This window comes from Alosa sapidissima, chromosome 16 (genome assembly GCF_018492685.1).
Source record: "Alosa sapidissima isolate fAloSap1 chromosome 16, fAloSap1.pri, whole genome shotgun sequence".
NCBI classification, from domain to species: domain Eukaryota; kingdom Metazoa; phylum Chordata; class Actinopteri; order Clupeiformes; family Clupeidae; genus Alosa; species Alosa sapidissima.
The window spans coordinates 34,605,692-34,628,172 of record NC_055972.1 but is presented as its reverse complement, the minus strand read 5'-3'; the positions used below and the strand labels follow the sequence as shown (position 1 = coordinate 34,628,172).

Sequence of the window (22,481 nt, the reverse complement as noted above, 5' to 3'; positions counted from 1 at the left end):
ACAGGATGCAGTCCAAGCATGTTGTAGGTTCAATAATGCTATTTCACTAGTTTGCCCTTCTATATGATTGCTTCAGCTAGACTAGAATGTATGGGAGAAGTGCGTGTTTGGCAAGGTAGCTGTCCGTGGTCCTGGAGTGCCTGGACCGCTTGCACCCCAAAAGATCACAGAGAAAGCCGCTACCAACTACATAAGTGCTTGCTGAGCGAGTCGTAAATCCACTAGATTGGAGCGGATGTAAGACTGGTAGGCATCCGAGGACCAACGGCCCAGTATTTTAATTTGTTGCTCCGATAAGCCGATGAGCGCAGCTGTTGTGGCAGCTCCTATCCTGAAGGAGTGTGCGGAGTAGCGATCCGCGGGAAAACCAGATTTGACTAGAATGTTTTTTAAGAGTGTCTGGAATCTGTGGCGAGTGATGGGTAGCCCTTCGTCTGACACGAAGAGCGGGCTAGTAGACGAAGCTTGAGCTGACCGGTATGAGATGTAGTGAGATAGGTATTGTAAAGGCTGAAGATCTGAGGCGGAGTTAAAAATGAATATGGAGTGTCCTTTTCGGAACTGATCGGTTTTACTCTGTTTGATGGTAAATCGAATGGTGTCTTGGTCTAGCTGCTCTAGATCTGCGATGCACGTGTGGACATCGGGAATGAAGAGAGACGAAGGGCATGTAAACTCGCTACATCTCAGCAGCCCAAAAAAGGCCAGTATAAACATAACGGAGGTGGTGAAATCGGAATGTGGTGATATGAACCCTTTGCGAAGGGTAGCGAGGCAGGTGGCGAGAATGCTTGAGGTAATGGGAAGGCGGGAGTCTTGGGGGACTGGCTGTTGCCTACGGATACCTTTGATTAACAAGCCTATCCTGGTGTCAGAGAAGGAAGGGCATTCGGAGCCGTGGAGGAGTTTGTAGACTAAATGAATGCCAGCTAGGTAGACTCTAATGGAAGAGACTTTGATCCCGAGTGAAGTGTGGGCGTAGGTGATAAATGATGATATGGTGACTGCATCGAAACTGGGAAATGGTAGTGAGTGTTTTGCATGGAACTGTTTGAAGCACGACCACGAAACTGCGGATGCGAGCCACTGTCCATTGGGTAGGGTCATGGTGCTGGGTCCTGGTGCTGCCGCGAGTTGAGGCTGCTGAGCGGGAAATAGTGCCCCGCACGGGGGCAGAAGAGGAGCACCTTCTGCGACCCTGTGTCCTGGGTTCCCTACGCTGGCAGCGAGGGGAACGAAAAGGATTATTTTTGCCCGGCGGAGGGCCCTGGGTGTCGGGTGTTGGCGGGACGAAGTTGTCCTCCAGATCGCTGGAAGAGGCGTGGATTTCCAGTTCCATGTCTTGTCTTTAGCAAACGATACGCGGACTGGTTGATTTCGCGAACGTCGGAGCGTGTGACGTATAGAAAAGGAGGTCGGCTTAAATAGGCCTACCCTGCGGCGGCAGTGGGTGAGTTAATTGCTGTCAATCATCCCGAAGGCTCCTCCCGAACTTTGTTTAGAAAAACATAATTTCTTGTAGCCTACCTACCTAAGCTGCAGATAGGCTATGGTCATACTATCCCTGGTACAACTTCTGGCATGAAATGAAAACTATGGCCTAGCCTATATACTTTCCTTTTAGCCTATATGTATATCTAGTCATTTTTGTTAAGCTCACGGTGCTTAACATCATGCAACATCAATGGCATTTAGGGAGGGGGGCACACACAGGCTGCAATTTAGAGATCCTAGTAAAACTATTCAACAATGCACAATGTGCTTATAATCTAACACAGTTCAAAGGTAAGTTTAGACATAAGTCACAAAGCCCACTCATACACCATTGAAGTTCCAGACCCCCCTTCCTTGAAATAATTACTCAAGAGTTTGATTTCACAGATAAAGGTTTCAATACCCATTAAACAAAATTGAAAAAACTTGCATGTTAAAGGAATACATGAAAATTACATCAAGAGAAATGTAGTGCAACATTGTAAACAGAAAGAAATAGTTTATTTAAAATAAAATCAAAACATACAGACAAGTACAGCTAATGAAGAGGTATAGTAAACCAAACAATACAGCATACCAAGCAAAAATCTACAAGATAACTATTTTATTTTTCAATAGTGGCCAACACACACAAAAATGGCCTCTTATTGTTTTATATTATGTCAAACGCAAGGGAGACACAGAATGAGATTTTGCAGCAATTTAATGTGACAATTAGTCAGGCCGAAAAGGTCCCCCTTAGTGAAAGCTCATCACATCTACCACTTTGTGAGGCAGCTTTAGACTATGCGAACAGACCTCGTCAACACAGTACAAACAGTTGTGTCAGTGACAGTACAGACAGAAGATTTTAGTGAATCATCCAGCTCTGATGAAAGTGAGTCTGGGGAGATGAGTCTACGAGATAAACTTAAGCAATGGGCAACGACTTTTGAAATTAATCTCGTTACAGTTACTGCTCTTGTCAATATTGCTGTGGGAACATTAGGTGGGGGTGAATATCATCATTTTGGATTGGCTTTGGATTGGATTCAATTTTGTCCAAATTGAATTCAATCCACCTACCTAGTTGCCTTCAGACAATTCGATTGCAATTTAACATTGATGGTTTACCCATTTTCAAAAGTTCTAGCATTAATAATATTGACAGCATACCATCCAGAGCTGCTTAGAGATCTTGAGATTTTTCCTATGGGAAAATAACAGCCAGTGCTCATAGGAACTGCAGTAATAATGCAGTATGTTTCCTTACCACAGCCTACCAAGACCCTCACGTCATCAAAAACATCCCAGTTTTGACCTGGTGGAAGGTGGTTTAAAACTGATTTTTGGAGCCGCCAGTGGTCATAGGAGCCAGGCCAGTAACAGTTCCAAAAATTGCCTGCCTCCTCCAACCAACTACATGGCACTATGGCAGTGACTTTGTCCCGGAATTCTACAACCTTCCACACCTGTGCCATCTGATAAAGAGGTGAATGAATGGAACACTTGAAAAAGAACAATAGTTTTGAGTGTGTGAAAAAGAGAACCATGAGAAACATATTTGGCCTACACACCAAAGTCACGGTCGGTGTACATGTTGCAAGATCAACAGTGATCACTAACTGAAAATTACATAGGGATTTGGGATTATCCCACCTGTTGAACTCACGGCGATGACAAAATCAGAAATGCAAACGTTTGCTCTAAACACTTGTCCTCTGCCTTCGAGCGGATACTGTGATCTCCGATACGCGAGTGCTGCAAACTTTGATTTTTGCTACACCAGAGCTAACTTGCTAACTAACATAATGGCAAGTTGCATCGCCTGTATTTACAGAAATACAGATGGAAGGCCACAGAGCTAAGGCAATTCATGGTTTACAGTGGGCCTGTGGTTCTGAAGTGCATTCTTCCACAAGAGATTTTTGAAAACTTCTTGGTTCTCTGTGGGTGTGTTTTTATTACCTAAGCCTAATCTACCATTACAACAGGTGGTCAAGAGGTTGTCAAAGGTGTCTGATACCTTGACTTAACCTCCAAGTATACAGCCCCTTCTGTTTGACTTACACCAGGATGGTCCATTGTCTCTGCCTTTCTGTACTGTTTGGCATTGCTGAATTACAGTCACAAAAGATTTGTCTGTGTCTGGTTCAGTTTTTATAGTCTACAGAAGACCTAAGTTTCAGAGAATCACATTTCACTTACCCCTGCCTATCCCATATGGGGTAGCAAAAATCAAAGTGTGCAGCGTTCACATACCGGAGATCACAGTATCCACTCAAAGACAGAGGACAAAAGTGTGTAGAACAAACATTTGAATGTCTGATTTTGTCATCCCTGCGAGGGTTTAACACGTTAATTTCAGGAGTCTATGGAGTGACCAGAGGTAAACCTCTAAAGGTGATTGTGCACTCCTTTATGTGTGATGCTTCAGCTCTGCACCAATCAAGGTTCTTGCTGTGAAGAGATGTCAGCTCTCCCAAGACGCACTCAACACCTCACAATGGCACAGGTCTGCCAAGATCAGCACACTTGACTTCCAGCTCGAGTCCTTTCTGTATGGAGCAAAAATAAAAATAATGGAAAGTAAATACATTTGGCTATCCTAACCACTAAAAAACCCCACACAATTAACACTATGACATGGTATACCCCCCCCCCCCCCCCAGCAATTAATATACAAGTGTGATGCGTTCAAAAAATTGGATCTACTTCATTGGTGTTCAAATAACAATGTTAATGGTCATTCTAAATTACGTAGGACAATGGGAAATACAACCAACCAAGCAGTGGAATAAGAAGTTATAATCCAAAACGTGTGTAAGCTGCTGAAAGTGAAGGTGTATGAAAGATGAGCATGAAAGCACAATTCTTACAACAGGGTTGCGCCATTCAGTGGCAGCAACAGCTTCAAGTATCCTCTTCCCAGGTTGACCTCCAGTTGATCCTTGTTCCTTCTGAAGGTCAGGAACACTTCACAGAGTAGTGTGGTGTGCATCACAAATACTCCTAAAAGGAATCATAAAAGATAATAATTTTAAGGATACAATTTCAAAAGCAGTGTTATGCATGAACCAATTTCATTTCCTATTAACAGTGAATTGAACTTAACACATTCCTAACATAATAACTTGATCTAGCTCAGATAGTTCAGACTCAGAATCAATTTAGGTCCAGCTTGGTAACACATGCTTATATTATTTAGTTGTGATTGAAATAGGTAACACAATTTCCACAACAACTGGAGATGGTAGTGATGGAAAGCTGATTATGAAAGGAATTGTTAAAGGTTTATTTTAGGGCTGAATTGATTACTTGAGTAACTCAAAATAATTAAATTACAAAAAATGATTGATGAAAATGATCTGCATCGAAGCTTCGCTTAATTTCCATCACTTGCGATGTGGCCTGCTCAGCTCAGGGGTTATTGTTTCACACGGACTGTTATTACCAACGCGCACACCACTTTCAGAATTCAGTTGGCGTGATTACACCAAAGAAACCATCCATAAAAGGCAGCAGATGTCCAAAGTTTTGAGATCATTTCAAACCTAGAAAAGACAAGGACGTCAAAACTGCATTGCACAGAAGCCTGCTGTACTTTACTGCAGAAATTCTGTATTTTAAACATGAAAATACTACTGCACTGTATTGTAGAATAACTGCACTGTGAAAACTGCAGATATTTTTTGTAAATGAGGTAATTTGGTAGGAAAGGTAGATGCTGCAGATGCACAAATATACATAAAATAAATAAATTTACTTGGAAGTGACTAGGGCTAGTTTACCGCTTGACATTTATTGTGCATATTAATCAATTTGCAAAATATATTTTAAGAAATAAATACATACATATTTTGTTATTCGATGAAATAATCACTAGCATACTCGATTCCAAAAAGACTCATAGCTGCAGCCCTAGTTTATTTGAAGAGAGAAACCAGAATCACTCACTGTCTTTCTTCATTTAAAAAATATGAACTCAATGAGTCTCAATTGAAAAGAACTATTAAGGTTAATTTATGCATTTTCTAATCACATCACGACCTGAAGAGTGATTTCAAATGACATTCCCCGAACACAGGAGATGGACAAAGGAGATGCATGAAAGAGGCAAGTCATTTTCCTCACCTCTGGAATAAGAAAGATATTTACTGAACAAATGGTTGTAATGCATTTGATGGTATTGCCTTCCATTGCTTAGGTGCTAGGTCAACCTAACCTACTTAGTTAGCAAACGCAGAGGTGTAGCCCGTTACAATTCAGCGAAATGTGGGGGTAAATTGAAGAGTTCAGTGCCATGTGAGCACTTCACTTATCAGATTATTTAACAGAATACTGCACATCTAAGAGTCGCGTGCTTGCCAACCAGCTGCTACTATAATAGCCCCAGCTACCAACAATCTGCGCAGACGTTGGTGGTGATAGACAAGAGACAGACAAGACACAGCATTTTTAGCAATACATAGCGATATTTAGATTGATTTGTTTTTATATTAATATTAACGTTAGCTTAGAATAGAAGATAGGTAGAATAGATTTTGTATATATATTTGTTTGTTTATATTGTTAACTATTAATCACAGTGTAATCTTTGTTGTATATAGATAGATAAGAGTTTTAGATTAATTTAGATAGCGTATAGTATTAGATAGCGTTAAATAGTTTAAGCAATTTTTTCCTTCATTGAGCTGTTGAAAAGGTAAGTTTAAGTGTAATGATAGTGACTACAATGTTAAAAAGTCACTTTAGTGTGCTAACGTTAACACTAGCATGCTAACGTTATTAGCCAACGGCAACAGCGACAACCTAGAACATTTGCTGCGCGAGCACCTTTGATCTCCATTGATAATGTCAACAACTTCACCTCTCGTTAACGTTATCCAATAACACGACATGTAGATGTTGTACATTTACGACGAATATGGGCTATTTTTGTACCAACGCCATCAGCTATGGCAAACGTTAACTCGGAGTTGATTAGACTTGATATCTAACGTTAAAAGTGAAGTTAACGTTTAAAGTTAACGTTACAGTCCACTAGCAATGCAACAAAGTTAACATTACAGTCCACTAGCAATGCAACATAACACATGACATTTAAATAAATGTCATGAATATATAAGTCAAGTTAACTATTGAAGGCCTAACGTTAAGTTACATTTCCGACGGGTATTTTGTGTATCAAGTTAATAGCACTACTAGAATTGAGACCTTGAATTTCCCCTTGGGATATAGAATGCTATGATTGGCTATTAGGCTACATTAACGTTAGCTGACGAACTTTAATCAAAACATGCTATAGTTGGCCTACATGTACTACCTTATCATTAAAGAATAAATGTCCGTTAATACAGCGAAAATGCGCGAGGCATAAGCGGGCCACTTAGCCAGGAATAGTTTGATTCAATGTTTGTGACAGTTTAGCTAACGTTAACGTTACAGCAGTTAACACCGCAGTCTAAGGTTTTTTCCCCAAGGCAATTGTCGATAAAATATGACCGATTACATGTTTACAAATTTGTTCCGTTTGCTATACTACGGTATTACTATACCAATATTACTACGAATATCATCCATAATATTGGTATTTAGTACAATTTCTTTCTAAGAGAGAACGTTATTGAGTGATGTCAGCATGGCGCGCTGCGTTCCTTACTAAATCCCCGGGAAACTGTCGAAGCTAATGTTAGCCCATGCTTAAACTAAAATAAATTTAAGACATTAAAAGGGTCGATTCGCTACGGGAAATCGACCCGTGGACATGTCGGTCCATTCTACATAATATTGTACCAAATACTGCGACTCAATCTTTTATATTACGCTTAGGAAACAATTCTGCTAACCTTGCTATGCCACGTGAAAATCCATCCACCACCAACAGCATCCTCATCTATCCAGCTGGCAAATCCGTGGCGCAGCATCTAAGCGCTGTGCCGCTCCCCCTCCGTTTTAAAGGCATCGAACCGGAAGTGAATTACAGGCAGTAACCAATCTGAGCGCAGTTGATTAAATATGTTGTTGGCATAGGCCCTATAAGAATGCATAGGCTTTTTTCGACGTGGAGGGACTTGGGCAATACCATTTTAATATATTACAAAACTATAAATCACGTTATTTAATTTAACACTTAAATTCATCCTAATTTCACTGTGTCATATTAAATGTAATTGTCAATCGTTGCCACACTATGCCATTGAAACTAATTTTGTGTTTGTTTTTTTCCCTTCCATTTGCATGTATATGGGAAACTGAAGACCATTTCAAGCTCACAGTAAAGGTATCAGCCTAATTTATTTTTCAATAGTGGCCAATACACACAAAAATGGCCTCTTATTGAAGTAAAAGAAGGTGAGTCTTGTCAAACGCAAGGGAGACAGAGAATGAGATTTGGCAGAAATTCAATGTGACAATTAGTCAGGCCGAAAAGGTTCCGCTTAGTGAAAGCTCATCACATCTACCACTTTGTGAGGCAGCTGTAGACTATGCGAACAGTCCTTGTCAACACAGTACAAACAGTGGTGTCAGTGACAGTACAGACAGCGAAGATTTTAGTGAGTCATCCAGCTCTGATGAAAGTGATCCTGGGGAGATGAGTCTACGAGAGAAACTTAAGCAATGGGCAGCGACTTTTGGCATTAATCTCGTTGCAGTTACTGCTCTTCTGTCAATATTGACAGTATACCACCCAGAGCTGCCTAGAGATGCTAGGACACTTCTTGGCACTCAAAGGAGAATAGCTGTGGAAACATTAGGTGGGGGTGAATATCACCATTTTGGATTGGCTAAGGGAATTTTGTCCAAATTGAATTCAATCCACCTACCTAGTTGCCTTCAGACAATCAGATTGCAATTTAACATCGATGGTTTACCCATTTTCAAAAGTTCTAAAGTTCAGTTTTGGCCAATCCTGTCAATGATTGATTGCGATTACACGAAAAAAACTTTCATTGTGGGTCTGTTCTGTGGTAATGCAAAACCGTCTAATGTGCATGATTACCTGAAGACATTTGTAGATGACCTCACCCAGTTACTGAAAGATGGACTGACCTACAGAGGTGAAACTCTGAAGGTGATGGTGTGTTCTTTTATATGTGATGCTCCAGCACGGGCTTACATAAAACAGACAAAGTCCCACAATGGCTACTCTGGGTGCAACAAGTGCCATCAAGTAGGTGTGTGGCAAAATAAAATGACATACCCTGAGATGAATGCCAGGCTTAGGTCTGATGAAGACTTTGCTTTGATGTCAGACACAGATCACCACCTACATCCTAGTCCCCTTACTGGCATTGTCCTGATGGTAACACAGTTTCCAATCGATTACATGCACCTGTGCTGTTTGGGTGTAACTCGAAAACTTATTCTGTTCTGGATGAAGGGAAAAAATCTGGCCACTAGACAGCCATCTAGAGTGATCACAGCAATATCATCAAAACTGATTGCTCTCCGTCCCCATATTCCCACTGAATTTGCCCGAAAACCACGAGAACATGCAGAAATAGACCGATGGAAGGCCACAGAGCTACAGTAAGACAGTTCATGGTCTACAGTGGGCCTGTGGTTCTGAAACACATTCTCCCAAGAGAGATATTTGAAAACAGAAAACTGTTGTTCTCTGTGGGTGTGTTTTTATTACTCAGTCCCAACCTCTCTGCACCCATGATTGATTTTGCCAATAGAGTACTGACAGCATTTGTTAAAAAACTTTGGAGACTTATATGGTGAAGGGGAATTTTTTTTTTACTATACATCAGGTGATACATCTAACTGATGTATACCGACAATTTGGTGCCCTTGACCGTGTCTCTTCGTTTCCCTATGAAAAAAAAAAAAACATATAGCCTATAAAAATAACAAAAAATCCATCTATCTATCTATCTATCTATCTATCTATCTATCTATCTATCTGACAAAATGCTGTGAATGCTCTGAGTAGTTAGAGTGCTTCAGCTGAGTAGCGTCGTCTACTCTTCCTGCGAAGTGCTTTATTTTTCTTTCATTTTTTTGTCTTTTATGTAAAGGTAACTCTGGGGAGGGGGCATCTGCCTCGAGCCCGGCAAGCCTTTGAAGATAGTTAGGCTTAGGTAGCTAATATGTTTATGATTAGTTACAGGCAGTTTACCTATCACTTAACATAGTGATCACTTGCAGCATATACACCAATAGTGACTTTGGTGTGTAGATTAAGACAGATAGATAGATACTTGTAATATAGGAAATTCTGGAAATATATTTCCAAGGGTTATTTTTCACACATTCAAAACTCATCAGAACTGTTGTTCTATTTCAAGTGTTTCATTCATTCAGAAATATTATTCTTTTTCAAGTGTTTCATTCATTCACCTTATTAGATGGCACAGATGTGGAAGGTGGTCGAGTTCACGGACAAAGGCGCTGCCGTAGTGCCATCCAGCTGGCTCGAGGAGGCTGGGGAAAGCTGGAGGTGTTACTGGCCTGGCTCCTATGACCACTGGCGGCTCCAAAAATCCGTTTTAAACCACCTTCCACCAGGTCAAAACTGGGATGTTTTTGATGACGTGAGGGTCTTGGTAGGCTGTGGTAAGGAAACATACTGCATTAAAACATTTCTTTAAGATTCAACATGTTACATTGCACTAACACATGTCATTCACTTTCAGCAACATATGGTAAGGCCAAAGACTATTTGGATAAGTGTTTGCAACCTGACTGTGCAACTACAGATCTCCAGTCAGAGGCTGAGATTCCGGACAAGAGGAAAAGAAGGTAAAAAAAAATTCTGTCCTGTCTAAGCAAAACTGAAAAGCTCACAAAATATATATATAAAAAAAGTTAGTTCAGTGTGTTCTGTTTATATTTCTGGTGTTGCTGACCCACTACCATGACTGTTCCAAAGGGCAAACCCACGCTACAAGCAAGGTAGCAATCTTGAAAGAGCGGGCTCATCAGTTACAGCCAGGAGTTGGAGCTTGCCACGAGAGGCTATTGGAGGTGCGGGTCTACAGCAATAACACATATTTCAGAATTAAACAAATATCTGATTGTCCATTTAGGCCAGTCTGAAATTCAACTGCCATTTCCTATGCTTCAAGGTGAGGACACTGATGAGGATGAGCCAACCCCTAGAAAAACGGCAAGGCCAGCTATTGACTTTGGGCCAGGTAGGATAGGCTAAACATTTGTGTGTTTACTGTTTAATGCCATTTCCAGTAACACTCAAATGCTAACTATACCATTATCTTATTCTGTATTAAAGTGTTTTTTCCTTTGCAGACATCAATAGTGAGTGGCTATTTGGGTCATCAACCACCCAAAGAGGTAATTTAGGCCTAACCCTTCCTACCCATCCACTACTGAAACATTGACACCCTACGCCAGTCTTTGCCCTCTAACACTCTACTCTTTTTCTTTTCTCTCAAACACCATGCAGACTCACATGAAGGGCATTTTACACAAGGTAAATTTTACACAAACTCTTCCTTAGATACACCAATTTTGAAAAAAATCTAATCGATGCACCTTGTGATTTTCAAATATAGATGCACGTCAGCCACACCAACAGCTGTTGCGTGGTAAGTTAAGGAGACACAAACATTCATAGTCATATACATCAGAATGAGCTGAAATGTGAAAGTACACCAGTAAGAAAACATATTTCTAATATTAAGTAACTTAAATTGACAGATATTGGATTAACAAAAGTGATACAGCTGTTGTCGCAAGTGCTGGACGAAAACAGACAAATGAAAGAGGAAATCAGCAAGCTGGGGAGTGACATTAGGGCCCTAAGGAGAGAGATGGTGAGGCAGGCAACCCCTGAAGCTTCCCCGTCAAACATCAAACTGTCTCTCAACACAATGGAGGAGTTTGAACAGGCAGAAGCTCTCATCAAGGAAAACCCGCTCAAGAAGCAAAAAATGGTACTTAAATGAGCACTACCAAAAAACTTTAACTTACATTACATTACATCAATTTAAATTATTATGAACATACCTCTTCTTTCCAGCCATCCACTACACCACTCACAGTAATTGTAGGAATAATCCTTGAAAACAAAAGGAACACATTACTCAATATGTGACACAGATGAGTTCGCTAATATGGTACATAATTATTCATGCAATGTTTCTTTTCATCTGTTTGTTTGTTGGTTCATTATGTCTTGTCAGATCTCTACATTTACTCTTGTTGGTGGGCACACTGCTGAAGTGACCGTAAGGCGGATGCTGCAGAATGGCCTCACCAACAACCTGGCTAGCCTTTTCAACTGGGCAGGAAAAGGCCACAAGAAACCTTTTAAAGAAACGATGCTCAGTGATGTACTGTATGGTATGTTTGTCAAAAAATGTAATGTGTTACTATTATAACTTACCCTATCTAAAATGTAATAGGCTAGTAGTGTAACTATTTCAATTACTTTAACAAAGTAATGTAACTAAAAGAAGTTGTGACAAGTCAAAATGTATACATCGAGAGATCAGAGCTTTCAGAAAATATGTAGTTTATGAGTATGTGTTCTTGGTTCATTCTTGATTCAAAAGTCTTTAATATAGGGGACATATTATGTGTTTTTGACTTTTAGCCTTGATGGAAAACAGCAAAACTCTAAAGACTAGACCCAGGAAGAACCGGAGCACGGGGTACTTTGCTTTATTTGGTGCAAATAACTGACGCACAGCGTCTTCCTCAGCGTCAAAAGCTCAGTACCCGGTGTGCCCCGGTTCTTCCTGGGTCTTTACAAGAAGCTCAACCTGTTGCAGCCGTCCTGCAACGAGAAGTCTAAATGCAAATTGTTGCTACAAGAAGGCCTATCTTTTTGTTATTGTTCCAAGGAACAAGCAGCGCATTGGCACCGCTGCATCACGTAAAGTAGGCTACTGTACACTGAGATACCTTGTATGAGATGGGGCCTATTGAAAACGCACTATGACAGCCGGGTTATGCTTATGGGGGTTTCAGTTGGCTCCAGAATGGGCTAGACCAGTGATCTTCACTATTTTTTACACAAGAGCCACATTGGCAGTGCAAAATCAAAAAGAGAGCCACTTTTACGACAACATACATTTGCAAATGTGCATTTCTACATATAATATATATATTGTAATATAAATACAGATAAATAAATATCCCACAAAAAAGAAATAACACAGCCAATATAGCTAAATATATACAGCCAAGGCTTAATAACTTCCTTTCACCTTCATTATTTGGGTGAAGGGAGAAGTATAATTCAGATGTTTGCGTTTTTGTAGTGCAGTATTGTATGTTTATGAAGCACATTTGAAAAAATATATTGGCTGTGTTACCACATAGCCTACAGTGGGTCCCATTTAGAAACGGCCACATAGCACATTTGCGCTTTCCGTGATACACGCAGCTGTATGAAATGTCTTACAACTTATCGCCACAAGGTGGCAGTTTAAGTCCGCTGTAGCATTGCCGGTAAACAGGGCAGCGGACTGCATTCAAAGGCGTTGCAAGTGGCATTGAGATACTGTAAGCAGAACGAAACTAAAGATCACCTCGTTGAAGTCACACAGTAGACTAGGCTAAATCAGAGCCTACTTTTGTTTTTATCAAGATGATGGCCTTTGGCGAACAGTTTAGGCCTACTCAAAATGAGTAAAACCAAATTTGGCAAAATCTCGCCGAAGCTGCATGCGAGCCACCAATTATAGATTGACGAGCCGCGCAATGAGTAACACTGGGCTAGACTGTCAATACACAGCATTCTGACACCTGTTGAACTTGGCGGATTGCGCACCTACGAGCAAATTTGACCAGAAAACTAACAATTCTCCTTCTGTAGGCTAGGCCTATTCTTAAAATTAATAAATAACGATAAATGTTGGTGCTATTTCAGAAAATGGTTAGGCTAGATAGTCTAATCCCAAACTACATCCAACAATAATATAATTTATTACCTTTAGAGTGTTATTACAAAACTCCTTCAACCTTCTGTCTTCATGGCTAGGCTACTGACCAATCCTGGCTCAGGGATTAGTTTCTTGATCTCGTGCACGCCTAATGCTGCACCAGGCATTCTGATATTGTGCCCATTTTAGTAGGGTTTTATTCTAAGTTAGATTAATTCAATTAAGTTTCTTTGTAAACTAAATGATTGACATGTATAGAGGTTAAAATGTTACAGCTTACCTGCACCACGTTGATCACTCTTGACGGGGTTGACCATCCAAAAACGAGTCGTATAATTTCCTGTTCATGTTTTGTCGTTCAAAATTGTTTTATATCAGAATGTCCTCCTTTCTTTTAACGTTTGTCTTGTCTTGTTTCTTTCTTTCAGCTGCACTCCAAAAACAGCTGCCAGGGAGCACAATAATGATTTATGAAGGCACGGTGAAGAAGTGGTTGAAGTACGTTCCGGAGAGAGACGGAGGCGTAGGGAGGCGAAGCAGGCCAGCGCAAGATCAGGTAGATCAGCTAGTCGAGCTTTTTAGAAATCTCATTTAGGCGTATTGCTGGACATATTTTGTAGCCTACCAAATGTTAATATTTCTCTATTTCTTTTCAGGCGCCTTCATGACAAGACAAGACATGGAACAAAAATAAACCTGGATCCGATGGAACATAAATAAACAAAAATGTGTTTGATAAGATGTTCTGTGTGTTCATTAGTAGCCTAGATCTGGCACTCTGCCTTGAAGGAGATTAAGTAAAATGTCTTTGTTATCCTATTGTAAGAGTAATTTCATGATGTCCTGTTGTAGATAAAACAGGAAGTGAAACTGAATGAATCAATCGACCAAAATTCGACCATAATCGCTAGTTGAATAAAGGTTGAAGGGGGGTCGATTCGCTGTCACCAGTCACCCCCTTTTCAACGGTGATTCGACGTGGAACAGCATGAGCAAATTGCCGTCGAATCGACGACTGGCTTCAACATTGATTCAATGCGGTTTGGTTGAAGCGGCGGAGGTTGATTCAACGTCGATTCAACGCCCCTTTGCTATCTGGGATGTGGATGTTATTAGCCTACTACAGTATGTAGGCTACTTTTTAACTGACCAATGCAGGAACCTAACCGGGACAAATATTATCAAAGCGTTGAAAGTTCCCATACAGAAAAATCAAGGGAAAAAATATATTCACATATATGCAGCTACATCCAGCTTATATTTAAATAGATGGCTACAATATATTTAATACATATATAGTACAAGAATGTATATATGCAAGTATATGTGGGACCCAGCAATGTAACATATATGTGGATATCTTACATGAACATATACAGTGGGCATCGCTTTCAAATGACCACTTCATTCGCGCATTACGCGGCGTGAAGCTGCGTGAAGCTTTAGTACCACTTTCAGACACTGTGCGTCGCTCTGCCACTGTACATCGCTCTGCCTGCCGTCCCTTACATAATTGTTGCCGAGAGTAATCCCAGCCTACGAATTCAATAACAAAATAAATCATGCATAATTAAACATTACCTCGATTTAGGCTACTTGGGTGCTTAAGGCTTGACTACACGAAAATCGAAATCGAAATGTGCTGTCTACATTATTGTCAGTGTTGGGGTTAACGCAACTACGCAAATCAAAACAGTGGTGTGATAATTGAGCCAGTAGAGAAATAACTGTTCAGAATTAATCTGTAGCCTTGGGTAGGCTTCTGCAGAAAACAATGTTGTTGCCGATTTAATACTATCTGGCGACGTTTTTAACAGGCTACGCAATAGAGGCTTAGACAACTATGACCCACGTTTTGGTTTCGTAAATTAATTTGCCCTACTTCTTGACTGCAATGTAGTCAATTGACAATAAACAATTACATCTGCTTTATGCCGCAGAATTACATTCATATTTGGCTGACTGCAGACGCGCCACTTCCCTCCCCATATTCCAAGATTAAGATAGTATGAAGTGCTTTTTGTATAGGTTACTATCATAAAAAATCATCCTCATTTTGCGAATGCACGGACGATATGAGCCTGTTGCATTTAGTTAGATGTCCGAGTCACGCATAATGTTTGAAAACCACTGGCTCGTAATCACAATAATTTAACACACGACAGTTGGATAACCTACTTCATCATGTCCCCATGCCTACATTTTTGTGAGTAGCATAGAGATCGTTAAAAACAATAAAGTATGGCTCTCCGTTTGGGACATCGAAAACTTATATTTTTAATAGACTACCGTCGAAGACGCTGACTTGCAAAAGCCTCGGGATAACACGTTATCTCCACTATCATCAGTCATGCCCCTTGATCAAAGTGGGGAATGAAATAAAAGTTTGAGAACCACTGGCTTAACAAGTTACCTACAGTCCAGAACACAGAATCTGTTGCAATATTCTGATGATCGGCGATGATATCGGCAAATGTTTGTTTTCCAAAGTAAGAATTTCACTTCACCATGCACCTTCGACAATACCTGGCCTACCTGGTATCATTACAAACATTATTCTGTGTCCTAAAACTGGCATATTTTATGACATTGTGTCATGTAAGTTCGTTGCAAAATTTAGAGAAATGTGTGAGGTGGTCAGCGGGGGACAATTGAGACACACATTGGATTGTGTTATTACTTGAACATTCCACACTATCCACAGCTGTGGTAGGCCTATCAGGGGCAGGAGGATTACTGTCAGCGCAGGCTTTATATAAAATTCTTCAACAGAAGGCCTCGAATGTTGTCTTGTTTGTGGGGCGCTTTGCTTCGCTTCTGTAATTTCGGCTTCATTGAAAATGAGGGCTTCCCTCAATGACCCTCCGAGAATAAATAAAGGTTGAATGAATGAATGAATGCAGGCTTGCCCAAAATAAAGGCATGTGGTTTGCGCAGCCTACAGTAAATAACATACCCGCCAGAATGTGCGTTATGATGCTTTTTTACGAGCAAGATGTTTTTGGTACCCTACGCACACTGCATGTTCTTAAATAACAATGATCATCAGTAATATTCGACCATTAATTTGGGTAAATGGGCAAGCGTGACCACCTTGATTGGCTGATTGGCTGATGATTGTAACGCGGGCTGGCGGGCATGATTCCAAACACCTCCCTTACGATGATGAGTGACAGGTCTCAGAATGCGTGCGCTACACAAGGACGGAAGATGATGAATAACTGGGGCCGTAGGCTATTCACAAAGGCTTTTATCTTACTACTAGGAGTAGGCTACTCCTAAATCGCACTTACAGATTTTAGATTGGAGTTTTCTCTTAAAAGTTATTCACAAAGCCTTTCAGACAACTCCTAAACTAGGAGTGAGTCTTCGTGGCTATGGATGATGTCATTACTCATGCACGAGCTTGACTGAAGTGACCACCTTGATTGGCTGACGATTGTAACGCGGGAATTCCCAACACCTCTCTTCCGATGATGACTGACAGGTGACAGGTCGGAGAATGCGTGCGCTACACAAGTAGTGCGAAGGACGGAAGATGATTAATAACTGAATAAAAAGGCCTAGCCTAAATGAATAAAGAGTAAGGCAAAACAGATAGCTTAGTAGCCTAATGAAACATAGGCCTATGGATTGATGCAGTAGCCTACCTTTGCAACATTATTAAATTAATCTGTCACCATATCCCTAGGCTACGTTTGCAAAGAGGAGAACATTTTAATTTGATTCACAATGAAACGTTACATTTAATTTACATGTTAACAATGAGTAGTTTTGGTTGTTGTTGGTGGCGTTATTGCATCCCTTTTATGAATGCAAAATTGTTCCCTCGCGATTGGAAGCTCCTGTTGTGCATAGGCTATTTCAAAACATCGCATAGGCTATTTCAAAACATCGCAACGTAAAATGTCACAAAAAAGCTGTTTATGAATAGGTCTTAGTGAGTTAGGAGTCCTCTCGACTTAAGCTGTCCCAGACTTAGGTGCTACTTTTAGGTCTAAAATGCTTCGTGAATTACTTTTTGTGAAAAAAATTAGGAGTCCTAAAGTTAGGAGTGACACGCCCATTATTTTTAGGAGTTGCTCCTAAATTCGCCAGTTAGGAGCTACTTTTAGCCTTAAAATTCTTTGTGAATACGGCCCCTGAATAAAAAGGCCTAGCCTAAATGAATCAAGGCAAAACAAATAGCCTAGTAGCCCAATGAAACATACGGATTGATGTAGTATCTTTGTAACATTATTAAATTATTCTGTTACTATGCCTACGTTTGCAAAAGAGAACATTTTAATTTGATTCACAATAATGTTACATTTAATTTACATGTTGACAATGATTAGCCTAGTTTTGGTTGTTGTTGGCGGCATTATTGCATGTTAGTTATGCCTACAATGCAAAATTGCTTCCTCGCGATTGGAAGCTCCTGTAGCTGCATAGGATTTCAAAACAGCAGGTTTGTGAATAGGTCTGTGAGTAAGGAGTCCTCTTGACTTCTTTTAAGCTGTCAGAGGTGGGAAGGTGTGATTTTTTGGGGGATGGGCCGGATTAACTGGGCACAATTGTCTGATGGCCCCCCTTCCCCCCAGCCAACGTGAATCGGGTGGTTAGTTAATAGGCCTATCGTGAAGATTTTTCCTGCCATCTAAGGCACGAGCGCATCTGTGAGGCCAAGCCTCACCAAGTAGCTCGTTTGTTTACAACTAACATTCCATTTAATTAAACTGCTTTATAGGCTATGCTGAAATAGTTTTCAACATTTTGAATATTAGTGTCGGGTGAATTGAAATGTTCTCAAAGCTGCTTGGGACACCCCAACGATGAAAACGATGATTTGAAGACATCTGTTTCTTTGGAAGGGCAAGGGGTAGCAACAGGGCAACACAGAGACAGGCCCGATGGCAGGGCTGTTATGAGAGTATTAAAATATGGGATATTCTACGGGAAAACATTAAAACGGCAAGACAGCGGGGAAAGTTAAAATACGTGATAAACACGGAAAAAGCTGCCATGCATTGTTTCGGTCCCCGTGCACAGGGATTATTTGTCATACTATTAATCACATATGATTATTTGTGAAATTGTGCAAACAGGCGCAACACATTTGAAAAGGAAGGACTGGTATGCAAGCTCACGGGAAAGATTGATTTAAGAACGTTATCACAAAGTGTGTGGCTGTGGCGCGGGCGGAAGACAATTGATCGCCTGTAACTCCGTGATAACAGGACGTAACAGGAAGGCATTTGGCTGAGCAACGAAGGTTAATACTCCAAATGATGTCTGTCTATCATCGTTGCACTCGGAGAAAACCAGAATGTTTCATTTGTCCTGCGTCTCTACGGCTGCAAACGGGATTCACTCGCAGTTAACCAAATATTTCTTTATTAGGGCAGGGCAGGCATATTTCTGGCTATTACATTATTTCTAAACCAGTCTGCTAAAGTCTGTAGTGAAGTCTGTGTAGGGTTTTCCAGGCTCCATTTCTTTTTACGAGACACCCTGCTCACTTGAGCCATCTACTGGTTGTTTGGGTTGTTGCAGCGTCTCACTGGAAAAATACAAATTAAAGTCGCGTGATACCGCGTGATCCCACGCGCGGACCGCAAGTGAAGCTGGCCAAGTCGAAGCACTGCCCACTGTATGGTGAATATATTCAATAGAGCTGCACAGTCCCGCCCACAGCCAAAATGCAGTTAGGTGCCGGATGTAAGATTCCCATTCATTTGGCCCATTGACGTTTGGAAAAATCCGTATAAGAGTTTTACAGCATGTCTTAGGCTAACCAGCTACGGCATAACTCATAAGCATACAACATATCATTTTGAGTGAAAAAACGAGGAGAAAATCCCAAAAAAGTCAAAGGTACAAGACTGTGTACATATTTTCATTTCCGAGCGAAGGAACTACTCATCCCATAAACCACCGCGCCTCACTGAATAATATAGGCAAAATCAGCGCGATTTATTTTCACCATTTCCAACCGGCGACAGCACGCGAACCCTTTCCTCCAAACAGTGATTTTTATATAGTGAATGTGCAGTTAATAGCAGTTATTTCATGAGTAATCGTGTAAATAATAGTGTTTTGATATTGAATTTTATATTTATCATCGTGTATTTTATATCCTGTGTGTGTGGACGCGATTAACGTTAACGCGCAGTGCTTCGTAACGTTACCTGACTCATCCTATGCTGTCATCACTGCTCAGTCGGGCTGATGCATGGACTGGTGCATGGTCTGCTCTTGGACCACCATATTCAGTTTATTAATTTGCCGTGAATTATTACACAAAATGTTCATTAAATGCACAAAGTATTCCTAGGCTAATGATTGATATGAATCATACAGTATGAAGGCTACAGTAGCCTAGCTAATGTTAATTAGCACTGCTAGCTAGCCTTAGGGGACGCTAGGGGCGTGTCTAGATTTCTATGCTAACTGCTAGCAGCATTAACGTTACCAACCTCCCTGCTTAAAGGAGAATTCCGGTGTGATATTGACCTAAAGTGTATCGAAACATGATACCGAGTGTGAACGTATGTCTCATAGCCCATCTCGGCTTGTCCCCTGCACTCCAAAATCTGGCGCTAGTTAGCCGATGCTACCAACATCTTTTTCAATAGTGGTGCTTCGGCATCGGGCTAGCCATGCAAATAAATCACTGTTTTACACCCATTTACGAGGCTCAATGTATCTCCACACTTCATTGGTAGACTTCCGAGGGCCCTGACATTTAAAACGAGACATTGAGAACTTTGAAAAAGCACTGGTAGTTTACTTACAAGACGATTTATACAGACAGTATCTTCACGAAGTTTAGCGTTTACAGCCATCTTGAATTTAGTCACGATAAGTCGAGCAACGAGTAAGAATGAACAGCTATGATAAGGGATCAGATTCCAAAAATAATTCAGTGGAAATGCATGGATTCCAGTTGCTGCTACTGGAAGAAACTGGAATCCATGCATTTCCACTGAATTATTTTTGGAAGGTGTAGATGCACAAATAGGCTGACACCAGACATAATTTCACTGCATTTCTTACTTCCAGTAACTATATGCATGTGACAATAAACTTCCTTGTATCCTTGTGTAGACATTATGCACTGTGGTTTAGCTAGCTAGCTGCTATTGTTGCATCATGGACAACACTTAGAGCTAACATTAGCTTTTTTTTTTTTTAGATAGGATGTAATGTGGTAACGTTATGTGCTGGAGAGTATTAGAGTGGACGTGTAGAAATTGAAGACACAAGTACTGTGCTTAATTTCATGGAAATGGTATTGCAAGTAATGTGTTTTGTTTTTGTGCCCCATCAAACTACTTTGTGCACTGACATTCTTGCAAAACCATTTACACCAGTGCTAAATTATGGAAATGTAAATGTTGAATTGTTGTATTGAAAAGGACCATGTATGGTCATGTAGTGCATTTGAGCACTGACACCCCTTTTTTTACATTTTAGAGAGGCAACACTCGAAAGCTACATCAAGGACACCGGAGGATGGACCAGAAGACCTGAGACCAAGACGACCCAAGCCCAACCCATAGTATGCTTCACTGACAAATGTTGATGCTTCATCATCACATAGACCAAAGGTAATCAAAAATTAATGTTTACTTATGAATATAACTTTTTTGTTAAAGGTCTATTTTCGAATGCAGAACATAACCTTTTGTTTCTGAGAATTTATACATTTGTTTGAGTAGTTTTGATCTTTTGAATGAAAAGAAATTAGCTTCAAGCTACTGGGGACACAAAGTGAACTGAGAATATACCTTTCCAACCATATCTTTCTATGATGGTTGGTACAGCTTCCCTACAGTCTCAGATGGGAGACACTTCATGAGTGGGAATATCCCAGGACATTACATATTACGCGAGTATACCCTTTACCAACGCCACTCTCATTCATGCTGTATATTTTGTTCACTTGCAGGTTTCAGAGAAGGCTGGTAGAGCTCTCTATGAGTGTGAGCTGTGGGAGATAACCAAGAACTGACAACCACCTACAGAAGAGGTGGCGATAATGGCTCTCCAAGAGGAGGTTGTGAGTCTGAAGGCTTTTATTCAACAAGGTTTGTCGAGTGTTTTCATACAGATGTGAACTTTTACATTAAAATGTACATGTTTAACTTTAATGAAATAGCAGCTTCTTGGTTGTACAAGTTTAGTAAAAATTTGAGGATGAAACTAACTTTTCCTTTCAGTGTGTATCTGTGTGCTTCTCTCTTCTGTGTATATGATATATTAGTTGTGTTGTCTCATTTAAAAGTGTTAGGCTGTCTGTGTGGACTGCTTCCCATTTTCGCCTCACCATCATAGATCTTTTCTGTGTTAGTAAACTGTAACTATTTGAGGTCCTAATTGATTGTGCTATTTTTTAGGAGGCACTTAGAGGGAATGCCTGGACCCTAAGAGGACTAAGACGATAATTGGTGAGTTTATTTTATTTGTATGTCTTTCTCTCCAACTCACTTTGTATTTATCTCCAATTATCGTGATAACACAACAGTGTTTCTGCACTTTAGCATCTGTATTTGTGTCACTAATATTTTGCATGTTCTATTTGTATGTTCTGTCTTATTCAGAGGCCACCCTGAAGCAGTTCCCAGGCCAGACACTCACTCCAGATTGCTGGGCCAGGCAATAAATGCCAAAGTGACAGAACTGAGACATAACAAAAACAAAGATTTTCAATAAAATAGAATAAAAGATAACAGAAGTGTTGTGTGTTTCTTCCTCTTTATACTGATACTATGGTTAATTTTAAGTAAACACAATAGTGAAATATTTAATGATCAATGCGGAAAATATCAAACCATAGTAGAATATGAACTATAATAGAGAAATATATGTCTGAAATATATAGATCATGTGATCAGAATCTTCATCAAGGGTCATGTGATCATGCTTCTTATTGCCATATATTTAATTATATGCATAAAATATAAGAAAGTGGCCAATATTGAATATTTACTTATATTTTGAAATATATTGATACATACATGGAAATATATGTATTTCACATAGATGTAAATATATTTATTTAACATAGATGTGCTTATACTGGAATATGTTCAAGCTGCATATATGTGAATATATTATTTTTCTGTATGGTTTAGGTGGGTGTGTGCGTACCATCGCATTCAT

General features: G+C 40.2%; 1 protein-coding gene and 4 long non-coding RNA genes across 7 annotated transcripts; 2 read left to right on the top strand and 3 right to left on the bottom strand.

The window, feature by feature from the left end:
* Nucleotides 1-2,179: 2,179 nt before the first annotated feature.
* LOC121685353 lies at nt 2,180-9,182 on the bottom strand. Its single transcript, XR_006023338.1, has 2 exons — nt 9,116-9,182; nt 2,180-3,441 (listed from the first exon to the last, which is right to left on the bottom strand). It is a non-coding gene; the product is annotated as an uncharacterized LOC121685353 (long non-coding RNA).
* LOC121685352 lies at nt 3,727-7,455 on the bottom strand. The gene is made up of 3 exons (XR_006023337.1): nt 7,323-7,455; nt 4,353-4,485; nt 3,727-4,031 (listed from the first exon to the last, which is right to left on the bottom strand). It is a non-coding gene; the product is annotated as an uncharacterized LOC121685352 (long non-coding RNA).
* On the top strand, nt 6,161-14,293 carry LOC121685350. Of its 2 annotated transcripts, XM_042065823.1 has the most exons (13): nt 6,161-6,178; nt 7,734-7,756; nt 9,831-10,038; nt 10,119-10,224; nt 10,355-10,449; nt 10,551-10,619; nt 10,732-10,776; nt 10,889-10,915; nt 10,998-11,030; nt 11,143-11,378; nt 11,628-11,787; nt 13,763-13,890; nt 13,991-14,293. In XM_042065823.1, exons 3-13 carry the CDS (start codon nt 9,831-9,833, stop codon nt 14,000-14,002), a joined length of 1,119 nt encoding a protein of 372 aa, XP_041921757.1. In that variant the 5' UTR covers nt 6,161-6,178; nt 7,734-7,756; the 3' UTR covers nt 14,003-14,293. The 2 variants fall into 2 exon arrangements, with proteins under 2 accessions (XP_041921757.1, XP_041921756.1); XM_042065822.1 differs by lacking the exon at nt 6,161-6,178 and having other exon boundaries at nt 7,576-7,756; nt 13,991-14,291.
* LOC121685354 lies at nt 9,946-13,754 on the bottom strand. Its single transcript, XR_006023339.1, has 3 exons — nt 13,615-13,754; nt 11,452-11,503; nt 9,946-10,033 (listed from the first exon to the last, which is right to left on the bottom strand). It is a non-coding gene; the product is annotated as an uncharacterized LOC121685354 (long non-coding RNA).
* A 6,163-nt stretch (nt 14,294-20,456) lies between the features above and the next one.
* Nucleotides 20,457-22,007, top strand: LOC121685351. 2 transcript variants are annotated; one of them, XR_006023336.1, is made up of 5 exons: nt 20,457-20,607; nt 20,793-20,926; nt 21,268-21,406; nt 21,716-21,766; nt 21,920-22,007. It is a non-coding gene; the product is annotated as an uncharacterized LOC121685351 (long non-coding RNA). The 2 variants fall into 2 exon arrangements; XR_006023335.1 differs by lacking the exon at nt 20,457-20,607 and having other exon boundaries at nt 20,744-20,926.
* The last annotated feature ends 474 nt before the right edge of the window (nt 22,008-22,481 follow it).